This window comes from Lampetra planeri, chromosome 4 (genome assembly GCF_965212315.1).
Source record: "Lampetra planeri chromosome 4, kcLamPlan1.2.h2, whole genome shotgun sequence".
Lineage (NCBI taxonomy): Eukaryota > Metazoa > Chordata > Hyperoartia > Petromyzontiformes > Petromyzontidae > Lampetra > Lampetra planeri.
Window position 1 is genome coordinate 28,208,733 of NC_136110.1, and position 16,877 is coordinate 28,225,609.

The following is a 16,877-nucleotide window of genomic DNA, read 5'->3' on the forward strand; positions in this document are numbered from 1 at the left end:
CACCTCTGGTAATCAGGCAGTTGTAACGATGCGAGTTGTAGATCTAAACCCAAAAACGTTGATTATGAATAATATTGGTTGCGAAAGCCTACGTGTTAAATTGTATGTGTTTGTTTATCCGTGATTGAATTTTTTTTAAGTCTAATACATAATTTAGCATGGTGAATTTAATAAGAACAATCTGTGCCCTGTATTTTTTTCATCCACTATTGACACTACCCACCACCATTTTTTGCTTTGTCAATTAAAAGTGGATTATTATTATTATTAAAGACAGATAGTGGCCTCCCTCGATGTGACGGTGCTGCATAGCTGGTTTCACCCACGTGGCTGAATAAATTCGGTGCAGGATGGGTTTATTTGATTTCTTCTCGTCTGCTCTGGTTTGCACGTAGTTTTACGTGACAGTGCTTGCAGCCACGAAACTGCACATTTTCCCTGAATGTATTTATTTGATCGCACTGTGATCGAACTAATTTTCAGTAAATACATAAACCACTCCCTTAAACGTTCAGTGTCGTACGCCGAAAATTTCGTTTCTGTCTTGGGAGATCGCTGAAAAATAAGAATACTTCACACTTTCATCAATATCACCGCGGCCTTAAAAAGAAAATGTATATAATAGGCAACGTTTCAGGCAACGTCCCTTGTTCAGAGGACGTAGCACGGTCAAAGGGGCAGAGGCCGATATTTTCCACAACCCTTTTTCATTCGACATCACACAAAATAAGTATAACCCGTAAAAACTAAGTTTTTCACTATAAATCCTTTATATGCGTGGTAGCGAACTTAATATAAAGGATTTAAAAATATATTCGCCTGTGGAGGACGCGGGGATCGATCCCGCGACCTTTGGCATGGGAAGCGAGAGCGCTACCAACTGCGCTACTCCGCCACGGCCTGTGGAGGGGTTATGCTCTGGGCTCCAACACTGTGACGTTCAGCCAAAGCCATGAATGAGTTCTATTTGAATATATGTAAAATACTTTTTTTTTGCCTAAAAAGTGTAAAATTTTTGGAATTTTTTTTTCACGAACATTAATTGTCTCGCACAACGAGTCTGTGTGGAAAATGTCAGCTCGATTGGATCACGGGAAGTGGGTTAAAAAACGACCGAAAGATTTGCACGGTCGCAAGCAAGCAAGCACGCAAGCAAGCAAGCAAGCGAACTTAATATAAAGGATTTAAAACGAGACATTACCGCGGAAGCAGAGACGTTCTGTTTGTGTTATTTCTACAAATATTATCAACAGGCACAGCAGGTACAAGCAACTTGGTGTGTTAAGGCAACCGTGTATTTAACGTTTGATTCTATTCATGGCTTCATGGGCCTGAGGTTCTGAAGAAGACGCAGCTTCAAAGTACTTGATCCATCCCCGGCTGGATGATGGCTTCGTCATCGTTTCGATTTAAAGCTTTCGTGACTGCAGGGATTCATCTTCTTGGTTCTTTCGGTAAAGTCACGTAGAAGGGAAATAATAAAATAATAATAATAAAAACATAATAAAATAATTCTCACGACGTTTCGGCCAAAACGCAAGCAGCCGTCCTCAGGTGAAGAACAGGTCTGACGCTGTCTTTCCGACAGACCTGTCTTTCAGACGCTGTCTTTCCGACAGACCTGTTCTTCACCTGATGGCTGCTTGCGTTGTGGCCGAAACGTCGTGAGAATTATTTTATTATGTTTTATGTTTATTATTTTATTATTTCCCTTCTACGTGACTTTACCGAAAGAACCAAGAAGATTCGTCATCGTTGTTGTGGCCATCACCCATATCGGACCTGCTACGCCGCTATTGATCTCATTTCCGCACACGAGCCGATCTCGTTGCGGCACTGCCGAGGTGGCTGACCTCTCGAACCCGTTGCCTCCTTTAGCCGGCACTCTGTCACCACTCTTGTCCATCTTCCGTGCGATCCCTTCGAGTGACGCATTCCCGGCAACGTGGCTTCTCTAAATCTGCCAAACCCGCATCGACTGGCGTGGTGAAGTATGGCAAACAGTGGGAGGACAGGAGGGAGGGGAGGTGAGGGAGGCCTGCATGTAGCAGTGGGATAACAAAGTACTGTAATTACTGCCGGGTCTGTAAGGAGCTGTTTGTCATTGGTGTAGCAAAGGTTGAAAAACGGGAACATTGGAATAGTGTATCCCACCAAATGCTCGTGTTTGTTTCGTGATAGTGGCGTCGTTGTTGTGTTCTCGTACACCACGCGACCTCCAGCGTGATAAGTACCGGTGCTCGTCGTTTTGTTTTTCGTATTTCCTCGTCATCTCTCGACCCCCGCCCCCTCCCCCACCACTGACTCGCCACAAAATGATCGCAATGAAAGCAGATTTTTTTTTGTGCTCCACGAGGGGCCCCACCCGCCACACTTGTGCGTGAAGCTGCTTCGCCAGGGGGGTCATATGGTGATGCCATGCCCATCACGGGACATGCCCGCAGCCTGTAAAGGTGTCGTATTGTAAATCTGGTTAATGTCACGCCATCTGGCCATCGTCGCATCGCGTGGCGGCAAACGTTCGTCATGATTGTCGAACAACAATAGTACAAGAAAAAGAAATCATCTCGACGGTTTTTTTTTTTTTGAAAATCCCACCACCGGACGAACACTTATCCGTGCTGTGTTGGTCACGGGAGTTGTATGACCATACTTCACCATGCTGCTCAATGCGAGTTGGTTAAGCGAGGGTGTTGGTGGGAGCACTGCTGGATTAAGCTAGTGCAGGGCCTGTAGCATGATGTTATAAAGGGGCTTTAAAATAAAAAAAAACACATAAATAGTGAAACACAATTGTTTAACTTGAATAGTAAACTAATTGTATGTTTTCATTTGCTACATAGCCAGATAATATGACAAATTGCTAACCTTAAACACCCAGTCGTTCATAAAAGTTGAAGTTAGGTTTTTCGGTAAAGTCACGTAGGTAAGAAGCAGTATAGTACTATGGTAATAGTGGAAGTGCAGAATCACTGAACCGGAATTATTATCTTGATGATAGCATTTAGCGCGGGGCCCTTGAAATTGCGGGGCCCGTAGCATATGTAGCTACTTTTGCTACTAGGATAATCCGGCTCTGGGTGAGAGGTGAGTGAGCCCAGGAACGTGGCAAATGTCACTCGCCATTGACGTGAGCCCTTGCCAGGAATCAAACTCGGATCGTCGATCTTTCGTATCGCATTACGCTAACCACCGCGCCGCTGCTTAACCAGATGTTTAGTACGCGTGCTGCATACGATTAATTTTCATCTGTTGATGGAAAACAACAACTTAAGCACTCCGTTAGTTATGAGGTTCTTTTTTTAATGCATACACGCCAAAGAAACCAACATTCGTGAAAAAAAGCAGCTTTATAAAATATCAAGGGAACTTGTTTAAATTTAGCCAACCATAAATGAGCTTAACATGTGCTCGGGAAGGAAATGTGGTGTGGCATTTCACGGAATCATTTTTTTTTATTAACTGGTTAGAGGTGGCTGTGTTGAAGCTTTCAAAACGCTGAGGCTGTTTGCTTTGGGCAGATACGAGTTCCTTATAGTGGAGTTCATTAATCTGAAATACTAAAAAAAAATTACTACAGATGAATCATGGAAAATTAGCATGATAAATGTAATATTATCCTCGGGGGGGGGGGGGTGGGGTTGGGGAGGCATAATTACGTAACAATTTTGCTGCCTATGAATAATTGTGAGCATGCTGGACTTTCAATCCACAGGTTTGCTTATATACGTTGAACTTCTTTTGCACCGTACATAGCCAACCGTGCGAATTGGAGGTGCGGTAATTTTTAGTCAAGTGGCGAGATAGCGTTGGCTGTGTTGAGGCTTTAAAACCCCCTAAGGGCGTCTGCTTTCGGGCAGAGGGAAGTTAATTTTAGCGGAGTTCATTAATCTGAGATACTCTAAAAAATTAGCATGACAAATGTATATTATCATCGGGGTGGGGCGGGGGGGGTACTTATGTAACAATGATGCTCCCCTCGTGTGATGGTGAGCACGCTGGACTTTCAATCTACAGGTTTGATGTACATATGTTTAATTTCTTTCACACCGTACGTGACCAAGCATGCGAATTGGAGATGTGGGATTACAAATTCCATTGCAGCAGTTGATAGTATGAGAATTAGCATGATAAATGCATATTACCCTCGGGGGGGGGAGGGATAATTACGTAACAATTTTGTATGAGAAAGTGATTTTTTGACGTATTTTTTTTTTAATACCCCCTGCTTTCGGTCCACCCAGCATTGTAAATTGATGCACCACGGTGAGTAAGTCAGCAAGGCATGCGTGGTGGAGGAAAGTGTGGTTCCTCCAACCTCTTCCAAAGACATCTGGCCAGCATGGCAGAGGAGGCTAAACTAATCTCAGAGATAGGCTCTCTAGCAAACTGATTATGCGTTTCTGTTCAACGTGATGGGTAAAAGCAAATATAAGCAGATCGCACATAAACCCAAAAATGTATTCTAGATTTGAAGCTTTCGTGACTGCAAGGATTTAAACTCTTTGTTTTTTTCGGTAAAGTTTTCATTTATTTCATTTAAATTTTTACCAAACGTGACTTTTCCCAAAACATTGATCTAGTACATCAGCCTCTTGGTTTTCCAGACCAATCTTATCCATCAGCATATGTTAAAGCAATACAATTCTGGACCGGTTTTGGCCTTCTAAATGTCATCAGTAGACTCAGGCTTGTTTAAAAAGTAGATTTGGGCCTTACAAATGTTCTTAGTAAGAGTGCCTCATCTAAAGGGTGGGGGGGGGGGTGCCCTGTCTAGTGAAAAAAGCAATATTGTACACAAAATCATTATGTGGTATTGTGGGGACATTCTGGCCAAAAGCGTGTTGTATTTGCAGCACGAAAGCGATTTTTGGATGCGCTGCCACCAACTTACCAGCTTCTGTCTGCTTTGAATTGTGCTCATGCGGGCTTGAACATCTCATGTTTCACTACTGGGTCACCGAGCCGCTCCCTCGGGTTCCTAGTTCAAGCTCCAAGGCAGACAAGTGAGAAATGAATGTTTCCGTCATCGGGACAGGTTATTATGTTGGGAGATAGACGGTTTGAGCCCAGCCGCACGTACGAAACAATATACATTAAGGTACAGGCAGCAACCCCGCCTCCTACCCTCCGAAATACAAAACAAATACGTTCCTGAAAATGTATCCAGAAAGAGGAATTTCGTTTACACCGAATCCTATTTTCCCATCGACTTTCATTGCGTAATTAGAGTTGCGTTCCTACGGAAATCATTTCGGCCACAGGACGTAGAATACAAACAGTCACGCTCGAGAATGTATAAAACCTTTTTGAAGCGCATGTTTTAATGGGCGAATCCATACTTTAAGATAAGGATAAAATTTTAAGAGTACTCAAAATAATTTGTGAAGATTAAAGTACCGTTACTGGACTTACCAGAGACTGAGCCAATCGTCGTGTAGCAGCATTAACTGCACGCGAGGACAAACGACACAACCGTGCATTGTTCGTTTTTCAACAAAACTGTTTCATTTACGTTAACAAAAATTCCGTGAGTTCGAATTTCGAGTAAACTACGTCGAACTCATCTTTGTGAAAAGTCCGTGTTGTATTGCGTTGCCGTACAGCGATGGATGACTCCTGTGTTTGGTGATGCTGCTGCTGCTGAGCACGGCAGTGGTGCACAAAGCACTTTTCACAAATCAAACTCGAAAAACATTAATCAAAAACACAACGGTTCATTAAATAATCGGGATGTTTGGCATATCACGACGGGTTCAAAGTTCACTGGCGGCACAATTCACCTCGGGTTGAGAATACTTGTCAAGCCCAGTTGGTGGAAAATCGTTTAAAGAGAGCTAATTTTAGCATCATTTTCATTAAGCTCATTATTATTATTTTATGTCAACCGAAGACTTTGTCACACCGCGTCTCGTCTCGGCGTGTTTCTCGCTTCGCACAGTGACCTGACCATTCCGACGTCGAAAATCACCCTCTTTGTATAGGCCTCCCATGGTATGATCCAATCAAGCAGAGCCACTCCGCGGGACGTCTGCAACGTGGGGGCGGTTTTGCGCTTTTGCAATTCAGCTCCACGTCCCTGAGAGGCTTTTGTCTCATTTTCCAGCATCTCACCAATACATCTCACAGGACATGACTCTGGAAAGCAAAAAAATATATAGGATGGCACGTACGCAGCCAATGCATCGGCTTGTGCTTACATCCCTTTTGCTGCAGGCGAACAAATGGAATTGTGCCATCACCCACCTTGCCCCCGCCCACCACACAATATCCCCTCGGTGACTCGGTGGCATAGCTTCAGGTGCCACCAGCTGTCTCGCGTGCGCTCACAATCAGTGCCCGCGTTAACGCCACGCCGAGTGACCCTTACGGGAGTTCGTGCCAGGGCACAGGTTGGCACCGTGACAGCCGGGGAGCGGTGGCGGGGGGCAGCGGCTTTTACTAATCGTCACATCGATCGCTGAGATGTCAAACGTTTTGCCCGACGCAAGAATTACGGGACGATACGACGGCCGGCGTCTTGTTTTCGCTGGTCACGCTCTGTGGCTCTCCGAGGTTTTATAGTTTTTTTATTATATATTTATATATTTTATATATTTTTTTGGAGTGGCGTCCGATGTTTCGTTTTTCCCCGCGCCGTAACTGAAAAAGCTCCCAAACACGTGGACGTTATACCGAACAACAACGTGCGGAACAGCCCAACAACACATTGGGGAGAGCCACGTAGTAGTGGATGCTCTTGCGGGCAGCGTTGGCCGTTTAAGTATAAATTGAGCGGAGGACCCATTCGAGGAGGCACGGGTGGCTCAGAGGTCAGGGCGCTGAACCGGTATAGCTGAGGATTCTGGGTCCGAATCGGGTTTCAGCCACCTGTGATTAAAGGGCGGTGAGTTGATGGCCTCGGCTTGGTTAACAGCGACTTCATGAAAAAGAGCCCCCTCCCCCTCCATCAATAGATATAATTTTGGCACTATAATGTAGCTACTTTTTAGCTTTAAAATTGTAAAATATCAGTTTCACAGTCATGCGACAATCTCATAGCAGAGCGCATGTAAATTAAACTATAAACTATTTATTTTTATTTTACCAGTTAAGGCCCACTGACTTAGAACTTTCGTGACCGCAGGAATTCATATTCTTTGGTTATTTTGGTAAAGTCACGTAAATAGAAAAATAATAATAAAAATATAGTGAAAAATAAAAAACAAAACAACACTAATGTAGACTGTAGCCTGGTTCTTAATCGGAGTGAGTGTACTGGCAGTCTATAATGTAGACTGTAGCCTGGTTATTAAGTTTGATGAGTGTACTGGCAGTCTATAATGTAGACTGTAGCAATGGTTATTAAGCTGGGTGAGTGTACTGGCAGTCTATAATGTAGACTGTAGCAATGGTTATTAAGCTGGGTGAGTGTACTGGCAGTCTATAATGTAGACTGTAGCAATGGTTATTAAGCTGGGTGAGTGTACTGGCAGTATACGTGACTTTACCGAAAGAATCAAAGAATAAGGTCCACTGAGCTATATCATTCTTATTCAAAAGTGACCTGGCCACAAACGATAGCTCAACGAAGTGGCTTATCATATGTAAATGTAGAGCAGCCAAGTACTCTAAACGCGTTTTTCTGAATGTGGAGGAAAAAACTGGAGGACCCGGAGAAAAATCCACGCGACCACGGGAACAGAGAGACACCCAAACTCCAAATATACAGGCATCAGGGTTTGGATCGAACCCACGACTACCTATATACCAGGCGAGGTAGTTAACATCTCGCCGAAGTGGCGTGAAAACGTGTGACCCCTTCCGTGTGAAGAACGAAAAGGTCCCATATTCTTGGGTTTTTTCGGTAAAGTCACGTAGGCAAAAAATTAAAATTAATAAAAGTAAAATAAAAAATAAAATAAAAATCATTTTTGTTTTATTTTTATAAAATAAAAAGGATTTTTATTTAACTTTTATTAATTTTAAAATAAAAATAAAATAAAACGCATTTTTACTTTTATTTTACTTTTATTAATTTTAAAATGTTTTACCTACCTTGCAGTCACTAAAGCTTCAAATCTAGAACGACAAGGTCGTCTGGAGATTGTTTTGGAGAAGTCCGTGAAAGGTGCCGTTACGTCGCCATTCTCTGGCACGCGGAGCACACTGCCGTGCGTGGGATTTTCTAATTAATAATTTGAATAGTGACACAACGCGGATAGCACAATTGTAGAATGATCCAGCAACCTCTGCACTGCAGTTCCACGGCGCTCACCGTTACGCTTACGGCAGCAACCGTAGAAATTAGTGGAGGAGCTTTTAATAAAAACCGCACATCGGCGTGTGTGTGCGATGCAAGCGTCAGTTCGTTGTGTATGTTACTATCTGGGACTGTCTGTGTGTGTGTGTGCGGACAGCTTTGGCATGCACGAGCAGCTGGTCTACATCAGGTTCATAATCTTTATTTATCCTGGAGGAATCTGATGAGCTATGAAGTTCTTTTTCGCAGACTTCCAGTAGGGGCAGGTCAGCGAGTTACAATAACAACAAACATTAAATATTTTTTTTATTAAGATAGGAAAAAGTTGTTGAATGACTTGCTTAACTTTTCTTTATCTTAATTAAATATTTTATGGTTTTTTTGTTATTGTAACTCGCTGACAATAACGCATGGAAGTACAAATTGCACGAGTAGATACATTCCTACAGATCTGTGAAGACCAAATGCAAGCTGGGGCAAGGCAGCAAAACAACAACAATTCAAGATCCCACCAAGACAACACAATCCCCTGATTACCGTGTTCAGTGCAATATGTTACCCAACGGTATTGCCAGGAGGTCTCCACCCTGTTCGCCATGAGTGATGATTTTGCTTAAATTAATAAGTGTGTTGGCATGCCTACAGACGCACGCATTCATTTAGTTTCTAAATTTAAACGTAAATGGATCTCAGATGTATTATTTAATGGCCTATAAGCGATTGTACTTCTTACGGAGAAAAACGTGGTTTACACTTTCTTTGTGTGCGCCTGTGTTAACGCATTGTAGATGAAGTTTTTTGTTGTATTTCCATGCCGACGAAACATCAAAGTATTCCTTAAGCTTTTGAAAAGTTACCCTTGGGCGGAATATCGATGTGGTACTGTATTTATAACGTAGCTTGTAAAGTTTCCAGTGTGTTGTTTTAACAGAGAGGGCTTTTAAAGCTAGCATTCGCTACGCGCTTTGTTTCTAAAAGTTATGAAATTTTTCACGAGATGTGTGCAATCATAATGAATAAATATATATTTCTTACACAATGCTTACTTTTTATAAACTGGCATTTGGGGTGTGCGTTGTTAATTGATGTCTAGTTTTCGTACTTCTAAACCATGTCCATATTTCTGCAATACAATATATCTTCTTTTTACATAACGTTCTAACATTCATATTACTCGAACGGCTTTTAATTCCGCTCCAACGGTGACTATGAATCTTGGGCTTTCGGTGACGCCACGTTCAGAATGCCCGGGCTGTTACTCAGAAGGCTGTGAGTGGGAAGCCACTCAGTGGCAATTAACAGCAGTTGTTCTCCTCGATGGCTCCCTCCTAACCTACGCAAATGGGGTGCAATTTGCAACACTGACTCAGGGCTGGTCACACACAGGGTTTAGCAGGAAATAACTATGACTTACTACTCCTTGAAAACGTCGTACACTTAAATTGTTGATTTACTACGAGACGCTTCTCCCGATGTGTTTTAGGTTTGTCCTGACACACCATGTTAGGCCTGATGTCCAAACGTTTTGTTCCACGTTGTTGCGGAGCCTCTGCCCGCTGCTAAGTGGTGGTTGTCCATTCTTGACACCGATTGGCACCGGCGCTCCTGACGTATGGTGGCTCTGGTTGTTTTTGCTTCGTCTGGGAGGAAACCGGGGTGCTGGGAGAAAGCTGACCGTGCGTGCGTACGAGCGGAAACTGGAGGACCCAGATACGCATCGGAGAGCCGTGTGGCGCGACCGCGAGAGCCTTCGTAATTGAATACAATTGAATACAATTGAATACAATTGAATACAATTGAATACAATGCGTTGTATTGTTCGCCGCATTATACGCTGGAGCAATGGCTGTTTGGCGGAATTGCATCGCCGTTGTGAAAGAGCCTGGGCCACGAGGGGTGCAGCAAGGATAAATGGCACGAGCTGGGATGTCCGATCATTTAAGTAACCGATGACTCTCATGGATTTCAGTTGATATTTCTCTTGCCCGCCTTTTCGCGCGTGCCACTGGACGGGAGGTTTAGGAAGCGTCGGTGACGTAGTTTGCATTGTGGTGCTTGGTGTGGCTTGTAGGAGGTTGCCAGCCTTTAGGGAGCAGGGGGTGTGTTGGGAAGGCTGCGACTTTTAAAGAGGCACGAGTAACGGACCACAACAGAATCAAGTCGATAAAAAAATTACACTGAATTAATAGATTGATAAGCGACTCATCGTTCCAGCTGCAACTTACACAGGTGATGTCCACATATGGTCGCTACTTCCTAAAGTTAAAAAAGATACCCATAACGGAAAGCAGAATATGTCACGATATCAGAAGGGGTGAGAACTACATCTGAAACGCGCCGCCGTGAGTGCTGCATAATTATAACGCAACCGACAAAAAACACCGGTGCCTTTTGAACGTTCGAGAAGCGTCACAGAATATTTCCGGGGACAGCAGCTGCTTCAAGGTGGCCCGATGTTTGGGGGGGAAAAGCCACGCGATTGGTGGCGACCCCCCACGTTTGCCGTCGCGGGTTGCCCGCAAAGCGGCCGGGCCGGGCAGTCGCGTTGACCGCGCTCGTTGTTCCCGCAGGCGATGCCCTCGACGGAAAAGTTCTACGAGGATCTGTTGGACGAATACGATTTCTCCGGCTCGGGCTTCAGCACGGACGACGAGGGAGGAGATGAAGGCGAGCTCTACTCCGGCTCAGGTGAGGAGAGCCTCTCCCTAGTGTGTTTCCGGTTAGCGCGGTTGGCTACGTACGGTGCGAAAGAAGTTCAGCACACACACATGTATAACAGTGTTCTTTATTGCAAGGCCCACGTGCCATTTGCGGCCCCTCGTGGCCTTTAGTGTGGTCCCTGACGTGCGGCCCCCGACAGTACACAAATATTGAACACGCCCCTTGCAGGCGGTGTGGCGGCCCTCGCACTGATGATGTCTTACCGGTGAACGTCTCTTCTGAAAAGTAGTTGAAGAGCACTGATTAAAGGGTAAAAGGGCAGCCCTTGCAATTGCTTGCTCTTGCCTACTGCTGGCGGGAGGGTCTAGCGGTTATTTTGGCGCATTCTTCCACGCTGACCAGATGTCTTGGAAGAGGTGGGAGTAACCCACACCTTACCCCAGCGCACACGACCTGCCGATCGACTACTTGCGGTGAACCCATTAAAACCCGCTGGTTCAACAGAGGCGAGATGGATTTAAGAAACTTTGGCCATTGTTTCAATCGCCGCACCCACCGGGAGGTTGGATCAATCCGGCCGACCTCTAGATTCGAATTTCAGTGTCCTAAACCATCACACCATGGCAGCATCCTAATGTGGGGCCTCCGAGATGATCCGTCTGTCCGATCGCGTGGCCACATACCATCGTGTGTCTGAGTTAAAACGATGTCCGATGCAGCACGAACGGAGGTGCAATTCCCGAATACGGGTCGCGAACGTTGTCATGAGTGAGCTCGCCTGCCACGAAGGCCTGCGTGGAAAGAGCCAAATTTGTCTTTCAGAAAATTCTGAACTGTCACGCCTGGGACATGAATCTTCAAATGATTTGTAAACGGCTAATACATACGTATATATGGGGGGGGGGGGGGGGGAACCCCATTATTTGTAATAAATATTTTTTCAGCATACAAAGCTTTTGAGCAAACATTGTAAACAAATGGACACAAACAGGACACGAATTGCGAAGTGTCATTTTAAATAGGGGCAAAGTTTAAAATTGTATTGTCTGGCAACGTGTATAGTATTTTTCTTCATATACACACTCGTATATTTTCCAGTGTTTACTTTACCGATCCATAACCAGACGTGGTTTAACAACAATAAATGTGCACTGTGCAAGAGCTTTTCAAGGGCCTTAAAATGAAAGAACAAACGCATCATTATTATAGATATTTTTTTTTCGGTATCGAAACGCAGCAGTGCACATTTCAAGTCGGCACAAAGGCAAGCCGGCAATATTTTTTTACACTGCATAGTTTTCCCTCGAGCTAAGTAGGCACAGTAACAAAAAAAAATCCCCCAAAATATGTCTGCGTGCAGCAATTATAGCTTGGACAAGCAGAAACGCTGACTAACCTCTTACTGGAAATTTGTGTCACAGTGTTCCGTGGACGCGGGAGCCTTTGGCCCCATTTCTAAAAAGGAATGAAACGCGCAACCCTGGACCAATGTTTACGCCAAAGGCCACACCAGAGATCTATGTAACGATGATCCAAATTGCATTGATAATGGGCAATATGAGGCAGAACTCATGACTCAGAATAATGTTGTCTCACAGCAGTTTTTCATGAATGTGCAGACGCCAGTCGATTTTCCTGGCGAAAATAAGCATCCGGGCAGATGCGGTTTTCGATACCATTTATGCATCTCCATTAATTCTGAGCAAGCTTACCAAGCTTGAGGATTTACTGCTAATGACCATTATGAATGATTGGAATTTCTACATTTTACATCGGCACAAAATTGTGTTTGCTGACTAGGCAGACCTTGCGGTTGGTGATGTATATTTCAAAGCGTGCAGTGTTGTTTTTCTTCTTTTGGTAGCAAAAAAACAATTGAAGGTTTTAAGAGCCCAACGGCATGAGCATTTCTGTGATAAAAATTAAGTCAAACGAGAATGAAGTAGTCAAGGTTTAATATTTATGGCCTAAGGCATATACTGGACAGCATGGTGGCACAGTGGTAACATTTGGGCGCCAAGGTTGTCGAGATGTTAACTACCTCGCCGGGTATACAGGAGGTCTTGGGTTCGATTCCCACCCTGATGCCTGCATATTTGGAGTTTGCATGTTCTGCCCGTGATCACGTGGATTTTCCTCCGGGTCCTCCGGTTTTTCCCTCCGCATTTCGAATCGACATCGCATGTTTTTTGTTTGTTGCGGTTGCACCCGATTCAAGAGCCGAATGGCTCACAGGGCTATACCAAATAAATGAAATGATATGTTTAGAGTATTTGGCTACTGCTATACATTTCCACACGATGAGCCACTTTATTCTGTGATCATTTGTGACCAGGTCGCTTCTGAAAAAGAGCTATAGAGTGTAGTGGGTCTTACCTGGTAAAATAAAAAAATAAAATTGTTATAAATAGTTTAGTTTACTTGTGCCTTACAGGAAAAAGAACCTGGGTTAGATTCCCGAATTGTTGTTGACTAAACGTCCCAATGCTGAAACATTGCCTGTCAATGACTCACTTGGATTATATACGTAGTGACATCGCCTCCTACTGGGACAACTTGCCAAGACACTCCTAAAAAAAAGTCTTGTACTATCGGTGATGCGTTGTATGAATGTATGTTGAACTTCTTTCGGCACTGTACGTAACCAACCGTGCTAATCAGAGGTGCTTTGCTGTGTAAAGGTCACACATATAACAATAGTAATCACGCGCTCGCTGTATAAAATATTTACGTAAATAATCGCATTGATTTTTTTTTACCATGTTCACATATCTATTAACGTGTCATGTAACGTACGTTGGAACATAAACATGCGTCGGCGAGTAAATGCCGGATTATATTCCGGTTACATTTCATGAGTCGGAAGAAATGCCGCTTGATTAACGAAGACTTGGGAAATAAATGCAAAGACAATGTTGTAAAGGGGTGAATGAATACAGAAAATAATTAACTTTTCAAAGTGTTAAATGTTACTTTTCAACGGCATGAACCTCTCTCTGTTGCGTAAAACCAAATGCCCTGATGGTAGCATACGCGTCGTCCCACTGGGAACAGGTGTACATGTGGAAAAGTCGGAAATTGTGAAAATGACAGTTACACCATGCACGAATACCACACTGGGTCTCAGCGATTCATTGATCAGGGCTGTAGGACACACAATTTTGCACTGCAGTCGAGTGCAACTTATGAATTCAGCTCGTGTGTAGGTGGACTAATCACTGGGCAGAATCCTGTGAGGTGGTGCCGGCTTGTGGAGGCCTTCATCCAGCAGTGGACTGGTCATGGCTTATGATGATGATGGGCGGGTGCCCACGTTGACGCTTGTGGGAGCTGTGTCTTGAATTATCTGAATACATCTGTTGAATACATCTGTTGTCCACCCAGGTGATTTATCGGAGCAAGACCAGGGCTGGAACGTGCACACACCTCACAAGGGCGAGAAGATGGTGACCAACCCGACCATGGTTTTGCCAACAACGACGCAGAACAGAGTAAAGGTACCTTTAGTGGCGGCAGTCTGATCTCTGCCCTTCCCCCCCCTTGTGCTTATTTTAGAATGGAAAAGGATAAGGGCACATGTACCCTTCCTTTTAGTTTCTCCCCTTTTAATGTTCGACTTCTCTGTGCCACCAACACCATGTGCACGTGTCCGTGTGGTGGCAATGCTTGGAGTCTCCCTTGTTTTCCACGTTCATGGAAACTGACCGCCGACCGTTAAATACGCTCGTCCTTGCATTAAACGCGCCGTGCTTTTGAACCTGTGGGTGGCCGTGGGCTATGAACTGGGGGGTGGGGGGGGCTGTTGTTTGTGCACTGGGGTGAGATGGGGGTTATTTATTTAGGCCTATGGATCATCGTTTTGTCAGATTTTTTTTCGAACCGACAAGACGTTTGGAATGTTTGTTTACTTTTTGACAGAAAATGAGCAGGCAAATAAACAATTTTAAGTTTGTTGCTTCGGTTATAATATATAAACGCATGTTTATAAAAAAAATAAAACAGTTATATTGTTCGCTGTGAGTTAAGAAACCACTCGGGATTAATTTCAGCTGGAGGTGCTTACCCCCTACCACCCAGCTATTTCGGGGGGGGGGGGTCAAGGGGGAGTGCAGAAGATTGAGGTTTGTGGGACCCGCGGAGAATATTTAATCATAAATTAAGCCTCGGAATCACTGATTTTAAAATCTGGTCATTCAGATTCCAACTGTCGAGGGGAAATTCGATTTAAAGCTTCTTTCGTGACTGCAGGGATTCATCTTCTTGGTTCTTTCGGTAAAGTCACGTAGAATGGAAATAATAAAATGATAAAAATAAAACATAATAAAATAATTCTCACGACGTTTCGGCCACAACGCAGGTCTGTCGAGAAGACAGAGTCTGAATTCATTCAGACTCTGTCTTCTCAACAGACCTGTTCTCCACCTGAGGACGGCTGCTTGCGTTGTGGCCAAAACGTCGTGAGAATTATTTTATTATGTTAATTTTATTTTATTATTTCCATTCTACGTGACTTTACCGAAAGAACCAAGAAGATGTCGAGGGGAAGTTGTCCTCAACCCACTACGTGCGCGTTTAGGCAGTGCTCGCATTAGCCCTAATGTGTTATAATACCAGCCTTAAACAAGAGGTACAGTCTCCCAGACTCCACCACACCGCACAGCCCACTTCCCCATTTCACATCTGATTACGAGGTCGCGTGCGAGAGGGTTCTAGCCACTCTCGTAAACGTTCCACTGAATCGACATCCACCGTGCAGTAGTAGGTTTTTACCCTTTCAACTGGTACAAAAACTGACACCTTTATACAAGGCATCATGTTTGCAATAACCACAACACAAGCAGTCAATGTCTCTGATAGTGCACTGTCTTTGAGTTGTACGCCTTTCGGCGTCATCTGGTCCAACACCAATGGAGACTAGGCTCTAAGAAAAGCTGTCTCGGGTGTGGACCAATTAACTTCAAGGGCATTGCATATCATTATCATCATCAGAGTTGTTTTTTTTTGTTTGCATTTTGACTGCTTGTGTTGTGGTTATTGCAAACATGATGCCTTGTATAAAGGTGTCAGTTTCTGTACCAGTTGAAAGGGTAAAAACCTACTACTATATTTTGCCACTGGTAAAGGAGATATCTCATAATCCACTGTGCAGTTGCTACTGCCCGTTGCCTGCAAGGACGCTTTTTTCTTTTAACTGGCTCTGCGATACACTCCGTATGCTGAGCATTAATCCACTATCATGTCAGGATTATGCCGTGGTGCAAAGGTTAGCGCAATGACGACTGGACTGGTTGGCAATCCAGAACTCACCGGTGCATGTATATCTCCCCATTTAGCATTGAAACGACGGGCATTTGTCGATCAGCGGGTCACATGTGAAGTATTGGAATGACGGCAGGAAACCACTTGACGGGTAGCACACTTTTTATTAAACCTTGACTTGTCACGATACAACGTGTGGTCACTATTCCTCTGACTACACACACTTCACTTGACACGTGTAGTTACTATGCCTCACACTGCATGCTCACACTGCACTCCGCCCCGTAACGTCCGTGGAGCCTACAGGCCCACCCCAGTTTGGGCGTGGGCCACAACCTCTGAGTCCCAAGGGCCGGCCCTCTCACGGACGCTCGGCCCCGGGTCCCAGGGTTCCGCCTCTGGGTCACACAGAGCCCCGGCCCCTACAGGACAGCGGGACTAGGTGCCGCAGGGCCCTATCTCTTCCTCCTCCGTCTTCAGTCTTCGCTGGTCACTCGCTTCCCGTGCGCCTGTGCGCACCACCTTATATAGCCCCCGCTCACGGGAGACGGAGCGTATGCGGACCTCGACGTGAGCATCCCCCTTAGTTGACCAATCCCCGCGCGCTTGCCCCAGGATCCCATCGCTGTCAGCGCGCGTCACTCATACCCAACCAATCACTGCCTCATAACCCCCGACCCCGCGCTGACCCCTGATCCTTCACCGTCAGCGCGCG

At 44.7% G+C, this 16,877-nt stretch overlaps 1 protein-coding gene across 1 annotated transcript in view; it reads left to right on the forward strand.

Annotated features, from left to right (window-relative positions):
- The window catches only part of LOC144717896 (uncharacterized), a 114,097-nt gene that overhangs the window by 92,629 nt on the left and 4,591 nt on the right, over nt 1-16,877 (forward strand). Inside the window, exons 2-3 of the mRNA XM_078593674.1 lie at nt 10,813-10,930; nt 14,288-14,400. Of these exons, the coding sequence (XP_078449800.1) occupies nt 10,813-10,930; nt 14,288-14,400 (231 nt within the window). The remainder of the gene's footprint in view (nt 1-10,812; nt 10,931-14,287; nt 14,401-16,877) is intronic.